This window comes from Diabrotica virgifera, chromosome 6, assembly GCF_917563875.1.
Source record: "Diabrotica virgifera virgifera chromosome 6, PGI_DIABVI_V3a".
Taxonomy (NCBI): Eukaryota; Metazoa; Arthropoda; class Insecta; order Coleoptera; family Chrysomelidae; genus Diabrotica; species Diabrotica virgifera.
In genome coordinates, this window is record NC_065448.1 from 203,916,066 (window position 1) to 203,941,908 (window position 25,843).

At 32.3% G+C, this 25,843-nt stretch overlaps 1 protein-coding gene across 2 annotated transcripts in view; it reads right to left on the bottom strand.

The window, feature by feature from the left end:
• Window positions 1-23,191: 23,191 nt before the first annotated feature.
• Window positions 23,192-25,843, bottom strand: part of LOC114328539 (inter-alpha-trypsin inhibitor heavy chain H4) — a 77,369-nt gene continuing 74,717 nt past the window's right edge. For both annotated transcript variants that reach the window (XM_050653667.1, XM_050653666.1), the window contains one exon: window positions 23,192-23,464. In XM_050653667.1, coding sequence (XP_050509624.1) covers window positions 23,431-23,464 — 34 coding nt within the window. In that variant the 3' untranslated portion in view covers window positions 23,192-23,430. The remainder of the gene's footprint in view (window positions 23,465-25,843) is intronic.

The following is a 25,843-nucleotide window of genomic DNA, read 5'->3' on the forward strand; positions in this document are numbered from 1 at the left end:
ATAGTCAATAAAATTTTTTTATGTTTATTAATTGTTTAAATAAAAAACGATTTTAACGGAAAAAGCTTAAATTCTCTTGTTTTTTACAATGAAAAAACTTGAAAATTTTACAGATTGTAGCTAATTATATGAACTATACATAATTTCATTTTTTACGTTAACTGTTTACGGTATGCTTCATAAATAAACAATAAAATTTCAAATTTTTTGCCGATTCCGACTACTTTTCATGTTTGTACAAAATAATAAAATAAATATGTCTTATACATATTTTAATAAACATGACGATATATTTTAATACTTGAAAAGTATAAGACTAAAAAGTAAAAAATTAAACAATATGAAAAAAAATTAAGAAACGCTTTTATTTAGTTACGAGTGACTAAAATTAAACATATTATAAAAAAATCGGGCAACATTAAATTGGAGGGTCCGAGAAGTTAGCTACAGATATAAGGACATGAAGGCGTGACAGTGTTGCCATGTGTTCTTAAAATAAATCGGAAAAGAACGTGTGATATATTTTTATTAATTTATTTATTTATTAACATGGAAAACATTAACTATGTAGATAAAATAACGAGAAAAAATTTTAAATTTCTCTAATTATGGCGACATAACAAGATTTTAGTATCAATAATAAAGTTAAAAAGTGTAAAATAAGTAAAATTCTGCTGCTTCAAGATTTTACTTAACATTGATTAAAGACAGAAATATTAAATATAATGTAAATAATAACAGACTCCAGAATATATGCAACTGAAAACACAGATATACAAACAAGTCCACAGAAATATTAAAAAGCTGTGATAATAAGAGGCTCCAGAATATATGCAACTGAAAATACAGATATACAAGTCCACAGTACTATTAGGAAAAATAATTTCTCTAAAATGGAAGTTATATTTATATGGATAAAAGGACTATAAGTCTTTCACGTGCTACAATAGTTGTAGGCATTTTAATATTTAAAAAAATACAAAATAAACCCAAAAATAGCGTACTGACGAAGTGAACACTTTTCAATAACTAAGGGCATTTCAATATCCAGGTACATTCATTTCAAATAATAAAATAATAAAAAGAAATATTTATAATATAATAAAAAGAAAGTCATAAAATGTATATCTGCGGAACAACTGTGCAATCTGGAAAACGCAAATTTAAACGTTCTGACTCTATTGCCAAATCTCTCCAGAAATCTATCAGGGCAATTGCCACAAAAAAATTTCTAGTAATTAACTGCAATGAGTATCAAAACAAACAACGAATATTTATTCGTTCGTGTTTTACATGAATTAAAAAATATCAAAATCCATAGAATACTGTAAAAAGGTAGTTTTTGAAGCTTTCTCTGTATATTTGAAACCTGCAATATATTATACATTATATACATTATAATCACATGGCAACACTGTCAAACTTCAATTCAACGTTCTATGAAAATCTAATGTGGCTAACTTCTCGGACCCTCCAACTTAATGAAGTCCAAAAAATCAACTAAAAAGCAAAAAATAAAAAAAATGAAAAAATTTAACACATTCGTCAAAGAAAAGCGTGGCGCGTCTTCATCATATAAACGGTTTTCGTTTTCGCACCACGCTTTTCTTTAACGAATGTGTTAGATTTTTTCAATTTTTTTTATTTTTTGCTCTTTAGTTGATTTCAACCGAATTTCATGAAATTCGGTTGGGAAGAGATAACCAGACTTGCGAGCTCCCACGTCGCATAGGATTAGCCTGGGCAGCGTTTGGTAAACTGAGCTATAGTAATGTATTTAAATCGGACTTACCCATATGCCTGAAAAGGAAAATCTTTGATCAGTGTGTATTGCCTGTACTGACTTATGGAGCGAAAACATTAACACTCACAAAAAAGGTAGTGAACAAGATTCGCATAACTCAGAGGGCTATGGAGCGCCAGATGTTGGATGTCTCCCTGAGGGACCGAATCCCAAACGAAGAAATACGTCGTAGAACAAAAACAGCGGACGCCGTCGAAAGAATCGCGTCACTCAAGTGGAATTGGGCAAGACACGTCGCCAGATTGTCAGACAACCGATGGACAAAACGTATTGTCGAGTGGAGGCCACGAGAAGAAGCACTACGGAGCAGATGACGACCACCAACCAGATGGGCTGACGATCTGAAGCGTATTGTCGGCAACTGGATGCAAGCCGCACAAAACAGAGAAAGATGGAAAGAGCTGAGGGAGACCTATGTCCAGCAGTGGACGCGTGCAGGTTGATGATGATGAAGATGAGTTGATTTTTTTATAATATGTTTAATTTTAGTCACTCGTAACTAAAGGAAAGCGTTTCTTAAAAATATTCTTTTCATATTTTTTTATATTTGATCGACTTAAAGACAGTGGCAGATCCAGAAATTTAGTTTGGAGGGGGTCATGGGTCTTGAGAATGATTTAATTACCTATCTCTGATGCAAGGTCACTTAGTCTTACCAACCCTAGGATACGTGGGTTTACAATTATGGGGGGGTCATGACCCCCGTGACACCCCCCCTGGATCCGCCAGTGCTTAAAGAAGGCATTCTTACAGAGTAAGACTTCTTCTTCTTCCTTCTTGTATGTAGGCTTTAAAGCCTGTTTCTTCTTCAATATTAGCCTCCTAAATTGTTTAAATTATCGCAGCAGTTTTTCTTTGTCTGCCAATACTTCTTCGTCCATTTGGTGACATATCTCGTGCTATTCGTACTATCCTATCCTCTGCCATTCATAATGTGTTCGTTCCACTCCTGTTTCCGTTTTGTCACCCATCCATTTATGTCTTCTACATTGCATGATCTTCTTATGTTTTCGTTTCTCTCCCTATCCAACAGACTTTTCCCTGAGTATTTTCATCTCTGTTGTTTCTAGTAGTCGTCTCGTTTTAGATGTGTCAGGTCTTGTCTCCGCCGTGTGTCAATATAGGTCTAATTGCTGCTTTATAGATTCTTGCTTTTGTGTCTTGCCTTAGGTGTTTGTTCTTCCAGATTGTGTCATTAAGAGATCCCGCCGCTTTACTTGCTTTTAAGCTTTGTTGTCGTACTTCCTCTTCAACATCTCCTTAACTGGTCATATCTATTCCCAGATGTCTAAATCCGCCTGATTTAGGTAGTAATTATAACCTTTGTCAAAATCTACCCTATACCGAACTGCGCTTTTGCCCTGGGGGTGAAAACAACCCCATTTAGGGGATACAATTTTTTTTAATCAAATTAACTATGGAAATCGACAGAGTGACCAATTCTGAGTAAATTTTGTTCTATAAAATTTTTTTGCAAAATTGACACTTTCCAAGTTATTTGCGATTGAAACTATGCATTTTTAGATGGACACCGTGACGGATCTAGACATTTGACTTGGGAGGGGAACTTGCCTTAGGGGGGAACTTTCAATGAAACATCAACCAAAAGACATAAAAAAGATAAACCCAAACTGCATAAAAGACATACCTAAATAATATCTTATATGCATTAAGTTCAGTTAATTTTCCTAACTAGCGTGTTTATTAGGTTGAATTTGTCTGTCTGTAATTTAGGTTTCATGTCAGCTGTTATATTTTTATTTTCAACAATTCTTTTTGTTTCATTTTGGACTTTGTTAGGGGGAAATTCCCCCCTCCCCCATTTTCCCTCTCTGTAGATCCGCCACTGGATGGATAACTTATGGAACCCAAACCTAAAGGCAATGGGATAAGACAGGGGGATTCACAAGCCTTAGGCTATTAAATCTAATTACGAATGAAGTCATAACGAGCGTCAATGAAGGAAGAGGATACAGAATGGTGTACTATAAAGTTAAACTTCTTTGTACGAATGAAATATTGATAGCTCAAAATGTAGTCAGCCTTTAGCCTTTAAAGGCTATTCAACAGATTTAATACAAGAGCAAAAGATTTAACAAGACGAATTCAACTCATCATAAAACAGATAGAACAATAATAATGAGTAGATACCTAATAAGATTGAAGTCGATTGACTTAGCAGTGAACAAGTAATTATAGGTAATAGTAATAAACTAGGGATTACACGGTCCAGCTATGGAGACGTTGAAAAAGAAGTAAAAGTTAAAAGATCAAATACAAAGAGCAAATAATAATATGTTAGCAAGATGCCTAATATTGCGTAACTGGCACACCAACTGTGAGATGAAATCAAGAATTTACAAGGCCAATATAAGATCAATAATGACCTATTGTACCCATTAGAAACAAGACCCGACACAGCCAAAATGCAGAGAGTGCTGGAAATAGCAGGAATGAGAATACTCAGAAGAGTTACATGAAATACACTGAGGCCGAATAAGGGGTGACGAGATCGGAACAAAATGTAATGTCTTCTTCTTCTTCTTCTTATACTTTTTGTAGATCTGTCGATCTGTTAATTCCGACGTTAAAGTATTTCTTGAGAGGTAGACTGCCAGCTATCTCTCCATCTTTTTGGTGGTCTCCCCGGTGGACGCTTGTCTGCTGGTTTTCCTTCTAGTGCAATTCTTTGTAGTCTGTGCTCCTCCATTCTTTTTACATGACTGAACTATTCTCTTTGTCTTTGCTTACTCCATCTTACTACATCTTGCACGCCACATTGTTCCCTGATGGTGTTGTTTCGTAATCTATCCCTTCTTGTATTCCCTGCAATTGCTCTTAGTGTCTTCATTTCGGCTGTTTATAGCTTTTCGTTTTTGGCTTTTGGTTTTATTGGTATCTTCTCTTGATTCAATACCATACGTCATAACAGGTCTGATGCAAGTTTGATAAATTCTAACTTTGCTGTCCATTCTCATATATGGGTTATTCCAGACCACATCTCTTAAACATCCAGACATGACTGCGACATTGTATAGGCAGCAGTGTTAATGTCAAAATGTAATGTACAGCATATAAATGAGTGGACACTAAATAGAACAAAAGAATGGAACAATCACATCAGTAGAATGGCGGACGCATGAGTCATTAAAATAATAAGGGACAAATCACCAAGTAATGGAAGAATGAATTATTATCGACCGAACGTGAAAGAGATTGAGTAACAATCCTCCATAGAGGCAACAACTTGCCAATAAAGAAGCAAAATTACTTATATAAGGAAAAAAGAAGCCGCAGATTTTTTTTTGCAATTTATATTTCTTTAAAACTTCCATTTGGAATTAAGTGTAATAGGCATACAGCACAAAATATACAACCCAAATAAATAAAGAGAAACTGACCTGAAATAGAAATGGATACAAAAAATGCAAATAGTCTATAAGAAAAGTATATTGATAAATTAAATACGACAGAAAAAAAAAAAAGATTTAGTGGAAACTATGAATTTGCGGAAACTTTAGGTACTTATGTACTTTAAGTACTCTCAATCTAACAATCGTTACCTGGAATATAATTTCACTAAGTGGAAAAGAACTTAACTTATTAACTTGATAGAAAAAACGAATAGCAATTATATCCAGATATGTATTAGGAATCACTATCTACCTAAATCCAAAAAATAAGAACGAGGGAATGCCAAAGCTTATTGTAAAATCTGACCAGAAGAATGAAACAAGAAAGTAGGATCCTTTTAACCCTTAAACCAAAAAATAATAAACATACAATTTAGAAACTGGAAGAGAGAATTAAGATAATAAAATATAAAATGCAGTAGTGGAGGAAATAGTAACAGAAACATAAAAGGCCCTAGGTACCTACTTCAAAAGTTTACCTTATTAAATTAAGTTATACAATTTTTATACCTAATTAATAAAAAATTTTCATCAAGCAAAATCATTAATTCATATTCCCAGCAACGGATATAGATGCAAATATAGGTATTCATTGTTTTCATTCTTTTTTATTCATGAAAAAATGTAAAATATATTTTTTGTAAACCATGTTAGTGCTGCCCTCTCTGGAAGGTATCGAGAAATTGTAACTTTTTAAGTTTGCCAAGCGATGCCGCTGCCGGTATTATGAGAAGTTGTGTTCAAAAATTAAAAGAAAATATCTAAAGAAGGATCTTTTGATTCGAATTAATACAGTTTTCCTCCAAAAATTTGATTTATGATACTTTTTCCCGAAAGAAACGTTAAAACACATTGGTGTTGTATGGTCGCTTTGTGAATTAACACTTTTTTTAAAACGTTTTTCACCGGAAACTAGCGCACCTTCTTGTCACAAGTTCGAATGACAATTATGTCTCTGGTGAACCATACGCCGCCAAGCAAGTGTTATTCGTCGTTGAAATTCGCAGGTCTGATTTTCCTTGCCTATTCTAATTTCATAACCGAGATATCTGTACTTTTCTGTCAATTCTACCACTTGATATTGATCTTGGATGGTTAGATGTTCGCTGAGAACTAAATTTGTCATAAATTTGGTCTTACTGATGTTCATATTTAGACCTATTGTTTGAAGATACGTTGTCTAATTCTTGTAGCATTTGTTGTGCTTCACCCAGATCTTCGGTATTAAGTACTATATCGTCGGCAAAACGCAGATGATTGAGCTTTTCCCCATCTATTTTTCTTCTCTATTTTCCCACTTTAGCATTTTAAAGGCGTATTCGAGGACCGTTATAAGTAAATAATTTAGATGAGAAAGTGTCGCACTGTCTCACACCTCGCTTGATGTGAATTTCTCTGGTGTTATTATGTAGTTTTACACGCATTGTGACGTTTTGGTATAGGTATAATTTTTGTACATGGTAATGTTTGGTAAGTTATATAAATGTTAACTAATCAACAAAAAAAAATCAGGTGGTTAGTAATCGTTTTTTAAGACCTCGTTAATGATACATGTTGGGAAGGAGGGATTCTGATAAAACCTTGTATTTTGTAGGACAAATATTTTTTCGGTTAATTTAGATAATTATGCTATCCTTGTTAGCACCACAAACGGAAATTGTCGTAAGGAAAAAAGTCGGGCGTCTCGTCAAAATGAAGCTACTCACGAAAAATTAGCTTGTTAGTAGTAAATGGTGACAATGGGCCAGGGATCCCGGACTAATAACTTCCCCTAAATACATCCCATAAATACATCCCTAATCCAAAATAGTTACAAATTCGGGAAATGTACTGTAAGTATACTGAATATTTCACTTACCAATGACCCATTAAACTGTATGCCAATGTGCCACACAAAAACCACGTAATCCAAAAATCAAGATTTCTCGAAAAAAAAAGTACCCCGCACAAATCTTATGGAAATTAGGTCCCAGTGGATTTAGTTCATACTTTGGGAAAATAATCTTTAAAGCATCCTGATAAAAAGTTCTCATGGGCACATCTCGATCGTATAAAGGATTTTCAAGATACATATCGCACCTCGGCAACAATACTGTCATAAGTCGAAATTCAGTGTTTTTTTATGTTTGGTTCATTAAATGGGTATTTTGTTAAATTTTCGTCTGCATCACTGTCGAAAAGATATTTTGTGTTATAAGCGCTAGATGGCGACTTACGTCTGTTATAGCAATAACTATTTTTAAACAACTCTATTCAGCAACACTGTAAGACCTCACTTATGACAGTGTTGCAGATATATTTAGATACATTTTTTAAATTAGGTGCGCTATAATGAGTGACAACACTGTCACATTATTCTGAGAACCACGTTTGTGGTGTGATTTCAGTTAGTTATAAACGTGTTTTTTTGTGAATTTGTCGTTGAAAATGACTGATCGTTCAAAATATATATTAAAACTTGCTACTACAAAAGCTGTTTATTTGAAAAGTGGACAAGGAGGAATATCTGGGCAACAAATTCATACAAAATTACAGAAATGAACTTTACAGATTTTTTTGATGTAAAACATTTGCAGGAGAAAATGGGAAAGAATTTTGTTTTAAATTCTGACGGAGAAAAAGTTGTGTTGTCCGATATTGCAACATTACAAGTACCTACTTAGAGATGAAATGTTTATCGTTTATTATAAAACTTCTTACAGTGATAGCAACTTCAAAATAAAATTTTAATTCGGAAAACAAACAGTAGAAATTCCATTGGCTTAACTCCTGATAATATTGAATTAAAACAGCTATATAACGCACCACTGAAACTTTTCCAAAATAAAATAGATGCCTTGAACTTTTTATCCAACAAAAATCACATCATTTTAAAATAATATGTATCATAATTTTTATCGATCTTAGGATGCAAAATAGACCCTCCTCTCAGATCCTCCTCCAATCATCAAAGAAAGGCGTCAAAAACCAGTAGTTACTTTAATATTAATGTTAAAAATCTAAATAGGTACATGTTTCTAACGAGTATTTTGTAATAGGCGATAAGCGGATTTATTTTATGTTCTTATGTAATTACGTTTGTGTTGTATTCTTTAAATAAATGTACAGTGGAACCCCGATAAGTCGATCCCCGATAACTCGGAAGTCCGGCTAACCCGGACCGATTTTCATCAGACAAAACAAAAATGTTTTCATTTCAACTGAGTTTTTTACCAAGAAATAAACAATACTCTGTATTACATACAACTGTATGTAATTTAGATGTACTGTGCATATGGATTTCATGTTTTGGCATTTATAATGGAGTTTATCTCTAAGTATACCGTATTTTAATAATTTTTGCCATATTCTCCGACTAACCCGGATTTTCGATAACCCGGATCGGCCGCTGTCCCGATTAATCCGACTTATCAAGGTTCCACTGTATTAAAAAATCTTAAAAATCATTATAACCTATCATAGTTTTCACGTTGAACCTCAATTTCTGTGCAATTTCCAACCACTATGATCAGCAACAGTGGCACATTGTTATAATCCATCTTTGGGTTTTCAGCAACACAGACACATTTGTTAATAATTAATAAGTTAGTTTCAAATTTCTACAATAAAGAGTACTAATTGATAAAATAACCTAAATTAATCTTATTGAAGAAAAAATAACAAAATTATTGTTCAATTTATAGAAATAATCGAATGTTATATAGTAAGGATGATCTTCATACCGGATTTACTCAAAATGGCTATTTTTGACTTATGACAGTGTTGTTGCCGAGGTGCGATATATATAGGCACAAACTCGGAAAATTATAAAATTTACCGGGTATTCCAATTTCCTGAGTTACTGGTTATCTGGCAGCATGCAGAAGTTTGGATTAAGTAAAAGTACTAGTTCTAGGATTTTTTGCTGGCTATCGAGTGGTTCGGTGGTTTCGAGAGTTTTCAGTATTAAATTAATTGATTTATTTATTTATAGGTCATACAAATGACCTGGCCTTTTGAGACTAATCCAGGTCGTTTTTTGATGGGATTACAGTAGTTGATACACATAATTTTTATTTTAGCAATTTTCTAATTTAATTTAAATAATTAATAATGCCTTAATCTATTACTAATTCTGAAAATGATAAATTATAAATAATTCGAATTAACAATTTTAACAAACAATTCTAAACAATTTTAATAAACAAAATATAATTTATACCTTTTTTTTTAATTGATATAAACAGATTACTCATGGGTTATTGGGATCGCTAAACACGAATATGCCATCAGAATTGACCTCCGGAGGCCGTGGTGGCCAGGGCCACTGCAAGGGACGTTATCTTCTAGAGTTTCGATGGTTTTCGGCATTTAATCGATGCAAATGAATTACTGAAGGGTCTTTTGAGGTCGCTAAACACGAATATGCCACCAGAACCGACTCCCGGAGCACCTGGTTTCCAAGGTCAATGAAAGGGGCTCCTGGAGTTTCGAGGGTTTTCGGTATTACATTGATTCAAATGGATTACTTATAGGTTTTTGGAGTTGCTCAACACAAATACGCCATCAAAACAGACACCGGGGTACCTGGTGCCTGAGGCCCGTCATGTTCTGGGGTTTCGAGAGTTTTCGGTACTAAATTGTTGCAAGCGGATTACTCTTGCGTTTTGGGGGTTGCTGAACACGAATATGACTTAGATAAAAGACTCTGAAGTATCTAGTGACCACGATGAATAACACTATCAAAATAGAATATAGTAATTCGATCTTAAAATAAATGAAGAAAAAACATTGTCAAATATAAATTGAGTTTATATTTATAAATAATTAAAACAATGGAATAGCCAAAAAAAACTTTACCCAGTAAATCTTATAATTTTCCGAGTTTGTGCCTCTATATCTTGAAAATCCTCCATACGATCGAGTTGTGCCCATGAGAACTTTTCATCACAATGCTTCAAAGAGTATTTTCCCAAAGTATGAACTAAATCCACTGAAACCTATTTTCCATAATGGGACCGTGCAAGTTCGGCAAAGCGACACCTGGTTTCTACGCTCAGCAACATTTTTCGCACTTTTAGTTATATTGGCCAATTATATTACTCCTGGTTACTGAATAATTGTCAAGGCCATAGTCCAAAAAAATAATAAGAAGAAAAAATAAGATTCAGGTTATGTTATTAAAACGTAAACAATTGTATGTATTAAATAAAATTAGTTATTAAAATGTAGTACTGCAAGCAAAATACAATTAATTAAATTTACCTTTATATATATAATTTTTTTTCTTCAATGACAGTAAGTATACAATAGGGTGGTGCGAAAAAAGTCAAGTTGATAATCCAGTATCGCTATAGTGTGGAAAAGTTGCGATTGGTAATTACAAGAAAAACAAAACAAAAATTATTCAAATCGGACTTTATCTTCCGATCCCGCAACGGGCCTAAAGATTATGGAAAAATGAAATTTTACCTTTTTTTCGGAAATTTTTATTTATTCCCCATGTACATTTTATTTATCGCTATAGTAAAATTTATTTACAGTTTGCATAATTGAGTAATAAAAACAATAGTTTTACGCACTTAACGAATATCTTCTGATCCCGCAAGGTTAATCAAAATCTATAAAAATTTGAAATTGTTGATGATTTTGATAAATTAAAAAACATTTAATGATCTCATTTTTCTGTTGCATTGTGAAGCTCTTCGCTTGTTTAGATATTGTATAATAATATTTAAACGACCCAGAACTCACAACAAGAAAGTGGTTGCACTTTTTACTCCACCCACACCATTCTCTCCATAAACCAATGATTGTGTGTTTTTTACATTATTTACATAGTACATTTCTTTTTCATTTGTTTGTGTCCAGCTTTTAAACGTCAACTTCGAATTTTGATTTGGTGGTAAAATCTGGTAGCATGGACCTTGATTTAAGGGTTGCCTTGATGAATCCATCCCTTGATTGGGTCCCACATACATTAGACGATACTTCCGTGACCAACTCTACGTACCGCTAGACAGCTTGCGTATGGCAGGGATGGTTTTGTACATTCCAGTCTGGTGTGTTGCCTGATATAATGTAGCAACTTATATCTTCATTTGAAACGCTTTGAAGAACTGGTGGAGAAGATAGTTTTGCAACATTCCAATCTAATATTTCAGTGTAGTCCTGTGCTTCAAAATTTAAAGTAGGAGGGATGAAATTTCTAATACGTTTGTCCTTGGCTTTAATCTATCCGGCTTTTAACACTCTCCTTAGCCCTAGCTCTCTAATGTGTTTCCTTTCTCCCTAGTACTTGAAATTTTGAAGCACGGTACTAAACTGAAATAATAGACTGGAATATAATGTTGCAAAACTATTGCAGACTGTTGCAAAACTATCTTCTCCACCACTTCTTCGAAGTGTCAAATGAAGATATAAGTTCTTGCATTACATCGGGTGACATACCAGACTGGAATGTACAAAACTATCCCTGACACACGCAAGCTGATGAGAGGTGCCTAAAGTTGGTCACGGAAGCATCGTCTAATGCAGGGGAGGCAAACCCGTCAATCGCGACCCCTAGGTCAGTCGATCGATGGCAAGAAAAAATTATCTACCTACCTACCAATTCCCGTTCTAAATATTACGAAAATTCCTAGTCGGTAGATCGCAGAGAATTAGAAAGGCAGACAGGAGATCTCGTGTCCGATTAAGTTGGTCACCCCTGGTCTAATGTATGTGGGCCCCAATCAAGAGATGGATTCATAAGGGTAACACTTAAATCAAGGTCCATGCTGCCAGATTCTACCACCAAATCACAATACAAAGTTGACGTTTAAAAGCTGGATACAAACGTGAAAAAGAAATTTACTATGTAAATAATGTAAAAATCACACTTATTGGTTGGTTGGAGAGAAGGGTGTGTGTGGAGCTAGAAGTGCAACCACCTCCTCGTTGAGAGTTCTGGGTTGTTTAAGTATTGTCATACAATATATAAACAAGCGAAAAACTTCACAATGTAGGAAAAAAATGATATAACTAAATGTTTTTTAATTTATCAAAATCATCGAAAATTTCAATTTTTTATAGATTTTGATTGACCTTGCGGGATCGGAAGTTATTCGTTAGATGCGTAAAACTGTTGTTTTTATTACTCAACCATGCAAACTGTAAATACATTTTAATATAGCGATAAATAAACCGTACAGGGAGGATTAATAAAAATTTCCGAAAAATAGGTAAAATTTCATTTTTTTCATAATCTTTAGGCCCGTTGCGGGATCGGAAGATAAAGTCCGATTTTAATAATTTTTGTTTTGTTTTTCAAGTAATTAGCAATCGCAACTTTTCCGCACTATATCGGTACGGGATTATCAATTTGACTTTTTTCGCACCACCCTAGTATACAATATACGTCAATTTGACAATTTCAAATTGAATTCAATTGAGAATATGAATTATTTAAGAAAGTTGAAATATTTCACCGCCATTCGCTCTAGATCGTTTCTCGTAACCCATCCAAGTACTTGCACACCGCGATTTTTAAGATGTAACTACCGGGTGGTGAATTGGAAAACGGGCCATAGGAAACTCAATGTAAAATTCTAAACTGTCGAATTCCTGCTTCCCTAATTATTTTACATCAAAAGACATCAGAAACTATTTGTAGAGGATTGAAATCTGTATTGAAAACAACTGTTAAAATTGTTCTACGAATTAAGCATATTCCAAAATTTTGTAAAAATAGAATACATTTTTCAGTTTCTCAGCCCAAAATTAGGCCACACACAGTGCAATAATGTGTCACAATGAAGTTATTTTCACATTTTTGAACTGTCAATATTTTTATTTTATCATTTATTGTTTAAAACAATACAGTTGATAAGATACCCTCAGTTGCGGAGAAAGTATTAATAATACAGATTATTTATTCAGTCAATGGTGTGAGCACTGCCAGTTAAATAGTAACGTGTGGCCTAACTTTTACACACATACCTACTGTGGCAAATGTATTATATTTTTCTAAATTTTGGAATGCGTTTAAATCGTAGAACAATTTAAACTTTTGATTTTAATACAGATTTCAATTCTCTACAAATATTCTCTCATCACTTTTGATGTAAAATAATTAAGGAAGCAGGAATTCAACAGTTTAGAATTTTACATTGAGTTTCCTATGGCCCGGTTTACGATTCACAACCCGGTATACATTATTCAGGCATACTCTATAATTTTATAAATGATACAAGAAGTATAATACGAGTATATATTTTATATTAAACCAGTATTGTGTTAAACTGAGTCTGTCTTCGTAATATAGGATATTTTTAATATTGCAAATTAGCATCTCAAGTCCTCAATAACATCCTTTCAGTTATACGAGTATAATGTTATATAATTACGATAAACGTTATTTTCACGTTGTTTCTCTGAAATGTATTAAGTGTTTCGTGGAATGGGCTCTATTTAAAGCCTCCTTGTGGCAAAGCTTCTGGTAAATTATTGCAGTTTCTTTTGTAATTTAACGAAAACGCGAGAGCCTCGGCTATGGTTCAAGTAAATTGATTTAACATGATCAAAGCCTTATTGTTCGTGATTATTGTAATGACACGGTCAATTACCATATTTAAGTCAAAATGATTATGGTAAAGTGTACCTAATAAATCTATATAAAAACACTCTTTAGCAAAGTGAAAAATGACAGAAAATGACATTTAACTTTAGAAAAGGGAGCGACAACGTTGGCGTAATTTTTTTTCAAATTTTAAAATTTTACTTTTACATAATTATCAGTAATCTTGTTCATAATAAGGAAATATTCATGAAATTTATTTACATCTTTGCATTTCTGAAATATGACCTGTCCTATAATTAGGACACTGCGCGTTAGGGTTATCATAACTAAAATTTTTATGTACATCTAATAAAAACAAGTTTATTGTATATGATACTGTATAAAACAATTTTTACACAATTTTACAGTACATTTTCCACAATATACATACAGTGATGAGTGCGCTAGTAACCGGTAAAATAAAGGAAAAGACGAAAAACATAATACGTCAGCGTCAGATCAAAAACCTAAAAAGTACGTGTTCAATATTTTTCTAAAATCTATCTAACGATACCAAACACGAGCCTCCACGGAGAGTGGTGGGGGGAAATTTAAAATTTTAAATAGGAACCCCGCAATATTTCTCCAAATGAACATCAGATCGCAAAACTGAAAAATACACGTATTCAACATTTTTGAAAAATCTATCGAATGACACTAAATACGACACCCCACGGAGGTGTAGTGGGGGGTTACTTTAAACTCTTAAATAGAAGTCCCCATTTTTTATTGCAGATTTGGATTCCTTACTTAAAAATAAGTAGGTAATTTATATTCGAGACATTTTTTCGAATTATGGATAGATTGTTGGAAATGGAAAATTAAATTAAAAAAAATGGAAAATCCCCACTAAAATGGAAAACTTAGCTTATCTTTTTTTGGTTTTAGGACAACCCAATAGGTCCTCATAACGCTTTAGTAACTGCAAATTTAGTATCCCTGTCTCCCCTACTATACAAAACATCCAGGGACTAACAGCAGGCTCAACAATGCAGTGCAACATTCAAGTACTGCTTTTAATCCTAAAAGTCAAATCTTCGAGATCATTTTTAGTGATTGTTTTGGCAGTAAAAAGTCATCATATCCACTACTTCCACAAAAAGCCCAAAATTTATTGCCGAATCGAATGGGCTTTCCACGTATAAACTGCTTCAATGAGTATATCCATAGTATTTCACAATCATCTAGTCAATTGTTTGTAGTCCTGTCGCCAGTGGGGGTACAACGGCCTCCTTAATTCAGATGGACTTACGCAAGTTTTTTTATGTATTTTGACCCGTAGAACACGAATTTTTTGGGTAACAGTCGATCCGGATGTCGATAAGATTGTTATAAACAAATAACTTGAGGAATCACATAACAGCGATTTTTCGCAAAACAAAACATTGTTTTGTATTTTCTGGGTCATTCTAAGCAAAAAATGTTTTTACAAGTTTTTTCGCAGGATGCATAGTTTTCGACATAAACGCGGTTGAACTTTCAAAAAATCTAAAAATTGCAATTTTTGAACCCGAATATCTTTTGATTGAAAAATAAAACAGCAATTCTGCTGACCGCATTTGAAAGTTCAAGTCAAATTCTATCGGTTTTGATTACTTTCATTGCTAAAGATTAATTCTTTTATTGTTAAACAAAGCTATAAACACATAGTGATTGAATGATGTTTTCAATGCATTTCCCATTTGAAATCGAACGAGTAGGCGTGCATACAGACAATTTGTACCTATACTTTGGGCTAATTAGCGAAATTCATGGAAAAGTTATTTACCAGCAATTTTATTGCTGGAATCGAATTATAAGATCCTATATATTAATAATATAGGTATGCAAAGTCCGCAGATAGTGTGCTACTTTTTTTATAAACAAAATGGCGCCGACAAATCGTATTTTTTTCAATTATTGCTCTATAACTCCGAAGATTTTAAGTTTACAACAAAAACACCCAAATAAAAATTAACCGCAATTAAACTCTGCATAGAGATATGTTTTTCACGATTTGCTCCGACGAAAATTTTCCTCGGAAAATGCGGGTTTTCCTAACAAAAAGTATAATTTTCAAATAAAGTTTTAGGTAAGTAATTATTAATCAATAATTAAATATCTTAGTGACATCAAAGATTTCTTGGTATAGATTGTAATTCCAGAAGCCGGTGAAAATTAAAAGAAATGTTTTAGCAACAATTCAATTGTTAATTAACAATTTACGATCGCAATAATAACCAAAATAATCATGATACATTGATCAAACTTATAAAGATTATAAAGATGAGATGCTTGTTTAATATTTTATCGACAAAATATAAATTTTTCTTTTTTTTTGCATAATCTTTAAATTTTGAAAAAAAAATAGTTATAATACGTTGGTCTAATTAGTAAAGTACAAAGAAAGGTTATTTACCAGCAATTTTATTGCTTTAATCGAATTATAAGATCCTATATATTATTAATATAGGTATGCAAAGTCCACAGATAGGTTGCTACTTTTTTTATAAACAAAAGGGCGCCGACAAATCGTATTTTTTTCAATTATTGCTCTATAACTCCGAAGATTTTAACTTTACACCAAAATAACTCAAATAAAAATTCACCCCAATTTAATTCTACATAGAGGCATGTTTTTCCCGATTTGCTCCGACGAAAATTTTCCTCGGAAAATGTGGGCTTTCCCAACAAAATCTCGAATTTTCAAATAAATTTTTTGGGCCAGTAATTATTTATCGATAATTATATAGCTTGGTGAAATAAAAAGCTTTCTTGGTATAGATTATAAATTCAGAAGCCGGTTAAAATGAAACGAATATTTTAGCAACAATTCAATTGTTAATTAACAATTTACAGTCGCAATAACAACCAAAATAATCATGAGACATTGATCAAACTTAGAAAGATTATAAATATTATAGGCATTTTAAACAGGTCAAACTCCTTGAGTGTATTGATAATATAAATGTAAAAGGAACTACAGAAAGGTGAAGACCAATTTTGAATTAGGAAGGTAGTTAGGGAGTTGTTTTCACTGATTTTTTCATAGAGAAAAGCAGGTACCGACTTTTTTTGATTATTAGTCACTTAATTTTCATGCTAGAAATTTCTTATTATTTTTTTTGGAAGGTCTAATTATATACTTGAAAAAATATTATTTAGGTTTTCCTCGAAAAATGCAAATTTGTTCCATTATTTGGCTTTGAATATTTCAAATTATGCACTTGACGAAAAAAGCTAACTTTTAACATGCCGTATCTCGGTTTGTGTTGGTCTTATAGATATTATTGGAAAAGAATTTGGTTTGTGTTACTAAAAGATACAATTTTGTTATCAACAGTTTTTCTGATTAAATGCATATTTTTCGAGGTATTCTCAAAAATCCCTCTAAAAAAGTCGATTTTTTCGTCGAAAAACTGTTATTTTCAAGCGCGAATAACTCGAAAAATATTAGTTTTAGGAAGAAAATGTAAAAAACATTTTTTTCTTAGAATCACTTTTTCTATCGAATTACATGGTTAAAAAAAATGTAATAACAAATTCCCACTCCCACGGTTTTAGCGTATGATAACGGCATGATATAGAAAATGATCCTTAAACTATTCCCTACCTTCTGTGAAAATTTCAAGTAAATCCATGCTGGACCAAAAAATTTCGAGCCAAAATGCTTCATTTCCTCAATCGACTATTGGGGCCGACCGACCGGCTCTGTCTTTCATACAGCTGACCGATTATAATAACTTTTATTTATATTTAATTTAGAATGTGTGTACTGATTGTCAGTCTTAGTAAATGGAAATAATTGCCTTCGTAGGAAAGCAACTTTGATACCCTCTCAATAACCCCTGTTCTACGTTTCGCTTGACCGACCGCAGTATGTTTCTCTACACACTCACAGTAATCAACTGTGAAAAATCTAGCTTTAGTAAATTCAAATAGATTTTTCAGCGCTGCCTCTCCGTCTATTAGTTAGAGTATGTATTTATGAATGAGAGAATTAAAATTTTTATGTACATCTAATAAAAACAAGTATTTTATTTTATAATACTGTATCAAACAATTTCCTACAATGCTACCATACATTTTCCACAGTATATTATTGGTTTGGCTTTACAATAAAATTGTGTCCCTGATATCATCTCTGCTTTTCACGTTTTTCCATCTAGTGTTTCCCATCTAATCGTACGTCCATAGAAACTTTTGATGTTGATTTACTCGGTCTTCTTACTCTACTTCTTCTACTAAGAGTCACTTTTAGGTAGGTAACTGCTTAGTGGCGGATCCAGAAATTTTTTTGGGGGGTCATGGATCTTGAGGGTGATTTAAGGTACTAGTACACTTTAGAACACCAAAAATAAGTATTTTTTTAAGATTTTTTTTCTCAGAACCTTTATTAGAAATGAACATAAAACTTTTTACATATTAATATCTAACTCTTAGAGAATAAAAAAAATATACCCTTTTTCATTTATGCACGTACAGTAATATTGTAGAGGGCGCCAAAGTCGAGGCCTCGAAAAAAGTAGTTCCGATGGCGGACAGTTAATCTCAGGATTGGGATCTCTGAAACAAAAAAAATCGTACGGAATTTGAAAAAGTTTCTTACTTGACAATTTACCACTATTAGTGAAAAATTCGGCAAAAGAAAGATTTTACGGAAATTTGAAAAAAATTTGTGAAAAAATCGCCCGTTTTTCTTCAGTTTTTCATGGTTAAAAAATATTTAGTTTTTATTTTTTGGTCAAATTGTGGTAAATTGTCACGTAAGAAACCTTCATTTTTCAAACGCAGTACGATTTTTTTGTTTTGGATATCTCAATCCTGAGATTAACTGTCCGCCATCATTTTTCGAGGCCTCGGCCTTTGCGCCCTCTGCAATATTATTCTACGTGCATAAATGGAAAAAGATATATTTTTGTACTCTCTAAGAGTTAGATATTAATATGTAAAAAGTTTTATGTTGATTTCTAGTAAAGGTTCTGAGAAAAAAATTCTTGAAAAAAATGATTATTTTTGGTCTTCTAAAGTGTACTAGTACCTTAATTACTTTTCTCTGAAGCAAGGTCACTTAGTCTTACCACCCCTAGAATAAGTGGGTTTTTAATTATTTTTTTGGATGGGCCTACATTTTTTTTAAGATATTTTAGGGTTATTGAAATGATATTTATTTTCGTTGGGGAGGGGGTCATGACCCCGTGACCCCCTTTTGATCCGCTACTGTAACTGCTTCAGATCCACAAAAATATAATAAAATAATATTGGTCTTATTGACTCTTTTGTAGAGAAACAATGAATTTACAAATGGCATATCAATTAATCATGTAAATATTGGCAAAATACCAGTTCTTGGCTTGGATTTTAGTGGTGTGATACAACAAACTAGTTGTGTTGATCAACGTCTCCCATGTAGTTATTATAATTTTTTAATACCTGTAGTTGAGAAATTAAACTCTGATTTTTGCATACTCTGAACCAATTACTAGCATGTGCGAGAGGTTTTATATTATCAAAATTAGATGCTACAGTATTTCTCATGATCATCTTTCAGTGCGTCACAGTTTTTCGATTTCTTTCTAACGCATTAAATTTTATGTGACAGAAAAAAAGGCACGTCGGTGATTACATTTCGTCGGTGACATTTTTATAACATTTATTCTAGTTATTCTAGTTGTCGATATATGGCGCCATAATAAAAAAATAATTTTTTTTAATTAGATAATAATATTGCAAATATAATCTGTATAATTTATAAGCCTATACAAATCAAAGAAAATACCATTTTATAAATGCAAGAAACATTTTTGATTTGTTTTTATTCCAAATTGAAAATAAAATGTGACAACTGTCAGATTTAACTAAAATGTCATGTTAGAATAAATGTCATAAATGTGTATTATCACGGACTTACCCTTTTTCCTATCATTTGTTACGCACTGAAAAATGATCATGAGAAATACTGTATAATACCTAACACATTTTTTTACAAAAAGTATTGCTCCATATTACATAAAACTTAAAAACATACCCCAGGCTGTGGGTGAAAAAACGTGATATAATTCAGGAATTTTTGAAACCTATCAGGTGTTGTAAAGGATGATGCCAGGAATACTAAATATACCTACTAAAATGTAACCAAAAATATTGTGCGCTTTTTTACTTATGACGTTTTTCATTTGTTAAATTTGCAATTTTTAAAGATTTTTATACCTGGTTGCACCAACGGATCTTAAGCTTCAGCTTAGCTAAGCTCTACTTATAGATAGAGCTTCCTTGAGTATCACTTACGTTGCACCATAATTTTAGATTCTTACGTTACTATCAATTATATCTATTATTATATTATGGTATTTTTAGTATAATATATTATAATTATATTATATTAATTCTAATGATATTCTCGACTTAAGCTTAAGATCTGTTGGTACAACCGGGCATAAATTTTGCAGCTTAGGATATTCATTTTAGTGAAAAACTTTTAAATATAAAGTTGTAGTAAATTAAAAAACCAACAATTTGAGCTATGGCAAGTTTAATTTCCTTAATTGGTTATTGCAAAACAGCCTGCAAAATGTCTAAAATGGCCGTTTTTTGCAATTGCATTATTTATTGTAAAAATTACTGTTTTTATTTTTTTAATGCTTTAAAACGAAGATCTTTCAATTCCAAACTTAAAAAAAATTTGTAAAGCCCTATTGGTGAACTCGTTGCTTGGATATTATAAATTGTTTATCACGAGAGGTCAAATGTCGAGGGCTACAGCTATAACTTAAAAAAAATCATAGAGAGTTAATACTAGATCCACTCTCCTTCTAAAGACTTATACTTTCATATTCTGATGTAAATAAATGCACGAAACATTTTTCAATCTCTTGTTTTGAGTATAAGGGGGAAAATTTCGTTATAAACATTTAGAAGTGAAGCGGCCCCCATACATCCTATGAGCTTCTAACTTGCAGATTATTGTTGCTGACTACAAAATCCAGATTTAAAACAAAATAAAAATTTTCTACAACCAATTGAAGCCGAGATCATTGTTTTTGTTTTCTTAAACCGTAGTGACTTTATTTATAGCAATTAAGAAATTATTTCACAGTCATTGACTAAAGATAGATTTATGTTATATTAAAATAAATATTATTTTTAACGAAAATTACATTTAATTATTAAAAATGATTTTTAGTGGAGTGGAGATTTATTTTTCATTACGATTGTGATTTACTGTATCGGTTGCCCTTGGCAACGTGAGTACATTGAATCACGGTTTTTGCTCCAAATATACGTTCAAAATAAGTCCGCAAATGGATAAACTCACTAATTCTAAGCAACTTTTGTTCTATAGCATTTTTTTACTAAGTTAAAACTTTTCGAGTTATTTGCGAGTAATTACGTTCATTTTTCAACAAAGAAAAAACACGTTTTTAGGCGGCTTTTGCAAATAACTCAAAAAGTACGTATTTTATCGAAAAACAAACATTCTTATGAAAAATGTAGTTCATTAAAAATTTAAAAAACTTGTGTATGTACAAACTCTCTAGATCCAGTCGAAGTAAAGTTGTCGCTAATGGAAAATAGGTTGATATCCGTCAAATTTCAAAGTGAATATTTCAACGTGAAATAACCAAAAAAATGATCAATTTCACCCCCTTTTGGGGGTAAAAAATATTCGTCCAAAGAAAGTCAGGAAATGGATAAACTGGCTAATTTTAAGTAACTTTTGTTCTATAGAGTTTTTTCACTAAATCAATACTTTTCGAGTTATTTGGCAGTGAATATGTTCATTTTTTCAACAAAATAACCACGCTTTTAAACGGTTTTTTGGAAATACCACAAATAGTAAGAATTTTGTCGAAAAAACATTCTTAACAAAAATATAGCCTATAAAAATTTTTAAAAAATGGTGTATACATCTCGTCTCTACACCTAGTAGAAGTAGAGTTATAGCTAATGAAAAATAGGTTCATATTCGTCAAATTCCAAATGGAATACTTTAACGTGAAATAACCAAAAATGAAGCACATTTCGGGGAAAACTCATTACAAATTATTTAAAGTGTTTAAAAAAAGCTTCATTTTTGTTTTATAAAAAAAATTTCTAGCATCAAAATTAAACAAGTTACGCTCAAAATAAAGTTAGTCCCTTTTGGTTTTGGTAAAAAAATCTGGAAAATCACCCCCTAATTAGTATCTTAAATGAACTTAATCGTTACGACTTCACAAGTTTCTTGACTCGTGTATATATTGTTTATATGATCTGTAAGTCTCATCGGTTCAAAGTCCTTATTATTGAAAGGGCTGTAGTTAAAAGGGGTTGAACGAGTCACTGATCACGAATGTATGCAAATTTAGAAACACCAAATCTTAATCAATTTTTGTCTAACAGAAAAACAGAAAAATACATGATATTCAGAAAAGCAAATCTGACTTTTTTTGTTTTTCGAGATTTTTGATATCTGTAACAATTTTTAAGTTATTTTGAAAAAAAGCATATTTTTCAAAATTTAAATTTTTAAAAATTTTTGAAACCAAATTTTTTCATAAATAAGCACTTTGAACCGATGCAACTTACAGATCATATAAACACAAGATAAGTAAAATAATTTGTGGAGCGGTAATGATTAATTTCATAGTTGCTAATTAGGGGGTGGTCTTTCCGATTTTTTTTTGCAAAAACAAAAGGGACCAACTTTATTTTGAGCGTAACTTGCTTAAATTTAATACTAGAATCTTTTTGTAAAAACACAAATAAAGCTCTTTTAAACACTTTCAATAAGATATAATGGGTTTTCCCCAAAAAGTGCTTACTTTTTGGGATATTTGAATTTGAATTATTCTATTTGAAATTTGGTAAATATGAATCTATTTTTCATTGGCTATAACTCTGGTTCTACGAAATCCAGAGAACTAACGCGTAAACCATTTTTTTTACTTTTTTATAGGCTATATTTTTGCTAAGAACGTTTTTTTCGACAAAGAACTTACTTTTTGAGTTATTTGCAAAAAACCGTCTAAAAATGTGGTTATTTTGTTGAAAAATGAACATATTCACTCGCAAATAACTCGAAAAGTGTTGACTTGGCGAAAAAGCTCTATAGAACAAAAGTTACTTAAAATTAGTCAGTTTATCCATTTCCGGACTTATTTTGGACATATATTTTTTCACCCCCAAGAGGGGGTGAAAGTCACCCCCAGGGCAAAAGCACACATCGGCACAATATCACTTTTTTTCTTTGGCATGTAAGCTATAAGTATGCCAAATTTCATGTCAATCCAAGCGGTTCTTTAAAATTTACAGCAAAAACCGTGAAAGAATGGACTAGAGGGTTTATTTAAAAAAACGGATTTAAAGTAATTTTTTATTTCCAAATTCACTTCATTAAGTGAGGTATATAAAAACGTTTTAAAAAAGAAAACACTGTTTATTTTTAATATTTATTTTAATACGATTCGCATACAAAAATAAGTACAACTAACATAGTGTTTCAGTAAAATGTCTAATTAAAACTAAATATAGTGATAATACCTTCATCTTCATCTCACAGTTAATTTAGATATTCAATTTGAGATGTTTCTGTTATAAGTTATTTTTGTTGTCCAGCTGTTACGGAATATTAGACAATACTGCAGTAATTACTCTAAATGTATTTGTCGGGTATCTTAGGATTGCTTAGGGCAGCAGATGCCGGCAAATCTAAAACAAAATATGTAGGTTATTATTGGTTCTACAAAATTTTAAAATATATGTAGATAAGGACACACCATTAAACTTGATAATAATAATAAACTTAAAGATAAAACCCATAACTAAATTAAAATTCATGGTGACGTTTCAATTATTACTTTAATCATCGTCAGAATAATAAGTTTCTTGAGCGGATGCTTTAAAATAGTTTTAAAGGAACAAACAATAATTAATGAAAACGTAAAAAATGACATTGACAATCATTGGTTTAAGTCAATAATTTCAAACACGCCATGTCTTGTTGCGTGTTTAAGGGTGGCTTCAAAAGAAATATGGATAATGCCTCCTTGATGCTGAGTTCCGTTGGAGAACTTGCATGACCAATGGTTGAATTGTGAAAAAATCGTTTCCATGTGAAAGACATGATTCCTAGTGATCTCGCATCTAACATTATATACCAGTTCAAATGTAGTAGCTGTGCAGCTACGTACGTCGGGAAGACTCGACGTCACTTTAATGTCAGATGTTGCGAACACTTAGGTGTCACTCCACACTTAGGAAGACGATCAAGAACAATTCCAAATTCAGCGGTATTCCAACATATGACTGATTCTGACCACCCTATTAGTCGTAAGGACTTCTCAATCCAATGACTGTCAATGTCATTTTTACGTTTTCATTAATTATTGTTTGTTCCTTTAAAATTATTTTAAAGCATCCGCTCAAGAAACTTATTATTCTGACGATGATTAAAGTAATAATTGAAACGTCACCATGAATTTTAATTTAGTTATGGGTTTTATCTTTAAGTTTATTATTTTTATCAAATTTTAAAATATTTAGCCAAGCACCAATCTTGGTTAAGACCGTATGACACTATGCATTTTCTTGTATCATTTCTTATACCGTTTCTGATATGCGAAAAAACGATAGTGTCATACACGAGTACAAGTTCTTATTTCAGGGATCCAAACACGACCCCCCACCTTCGTGAGGGATCGTGTTTGGTGCCATTCGATAGATTTTTCAAAAATATTGAATTCGTGTATTTTGCAGTTTTTCGATATGATGTCCATTTCGCGAGATATCTCGGGGTTCGTATTTAAAATTTTAAATTTACCCCCAACTTCTCTCCGTGGGGGGTCGGGTATCATCCGATAGATTTTTGAAAAATATTGAACACGTATTTTTTAGTTTTTCGATCTGACGTTCATTTCGCGAAATATTCGTTTTCTTGTGACGCATTTACTTACGCCCCTCTTAAATCGTCAGATTTTTTAAATATACACTCTTTTGCATGTACAGTAATATCTGTGTTAACGGCCACCTGTCAAAACCGGACACCTGAACTAGCCGGCCAGTTTCAAAGTTCCCCAAACCAAAATTTGTGGACTACAAAACCTGGTATTAGCGGCCACCTTTTTATATCGGCCAATAGTTTTGTCATTTTTAGTGACCGTTATTGACAGGTTTTACTGTACTTAACTTACCTTATCTTAATCTGACGATTTAGATTTTTTCTAAGGATAGATTTTTTTTCGGACCCCCCTTAACGGACTCCCCTGTATTAAGAGCCAATAGATGGTAGAGGTACATTTACAGGGTACAAGATTTCTTCCTATGTGATAATCTGACGCGCTCGAGTAACTGCAAAAATCCCCGCTTGGGCTACCCTACCATAAAAACAAGAGGAAGAAATATATAAGTTAAAGTCCGTCATAGACTGCTAATAGACTAAGAAAGACATAAGAAAGGAACAAATATCAGTTTTTTCGATAGTTTCCCGAAAATTACACACCAAAGGCTAGGCAAAAGGTTATTCTAATATTCAAGTCTCTATTTGTGCAGAAATACTCTTCTTTAGGATCAGAATAGGAGATTTCTCTGTATTTCTCTCTGTTGTTATACATGTCACCGTCACCTATTTCTGACCAGGCCACTCTCTCATATCTCTTTGTCAACTCCTCTACAACTTTTCCGTGGTCGTCCTCTTTTTGTCCTTCCTTTTGGATTCCATTCTCATACTTTATTTGTGATTCTAGGATTGGGAATTCTTTGTAATGTCCATATATCTATTACTACAATACAGAGAGAGTCTGTAATTTGGAATAAATTAAATATCTAAAATACTAATTGTTTTTTTGAAAAATGCTCAGACCCGTCGATTAGTATTTCAAATTGTCCTTTTTGATATACAATAATAATGTATACAGGGTTTCCCAATTTAGAGATATAACGTCATCGTTGATTTTCTTAAATGGCAACACTGTCATTTTAATAGCTATTTTGATAGGGTGTGTAAAGTTATACACAACTGCAAAAGATCAAAGTTTTATTCTCTACCATTTACAAGATAATAGAAAATAACAAAGTTATGTTTGTAATTTG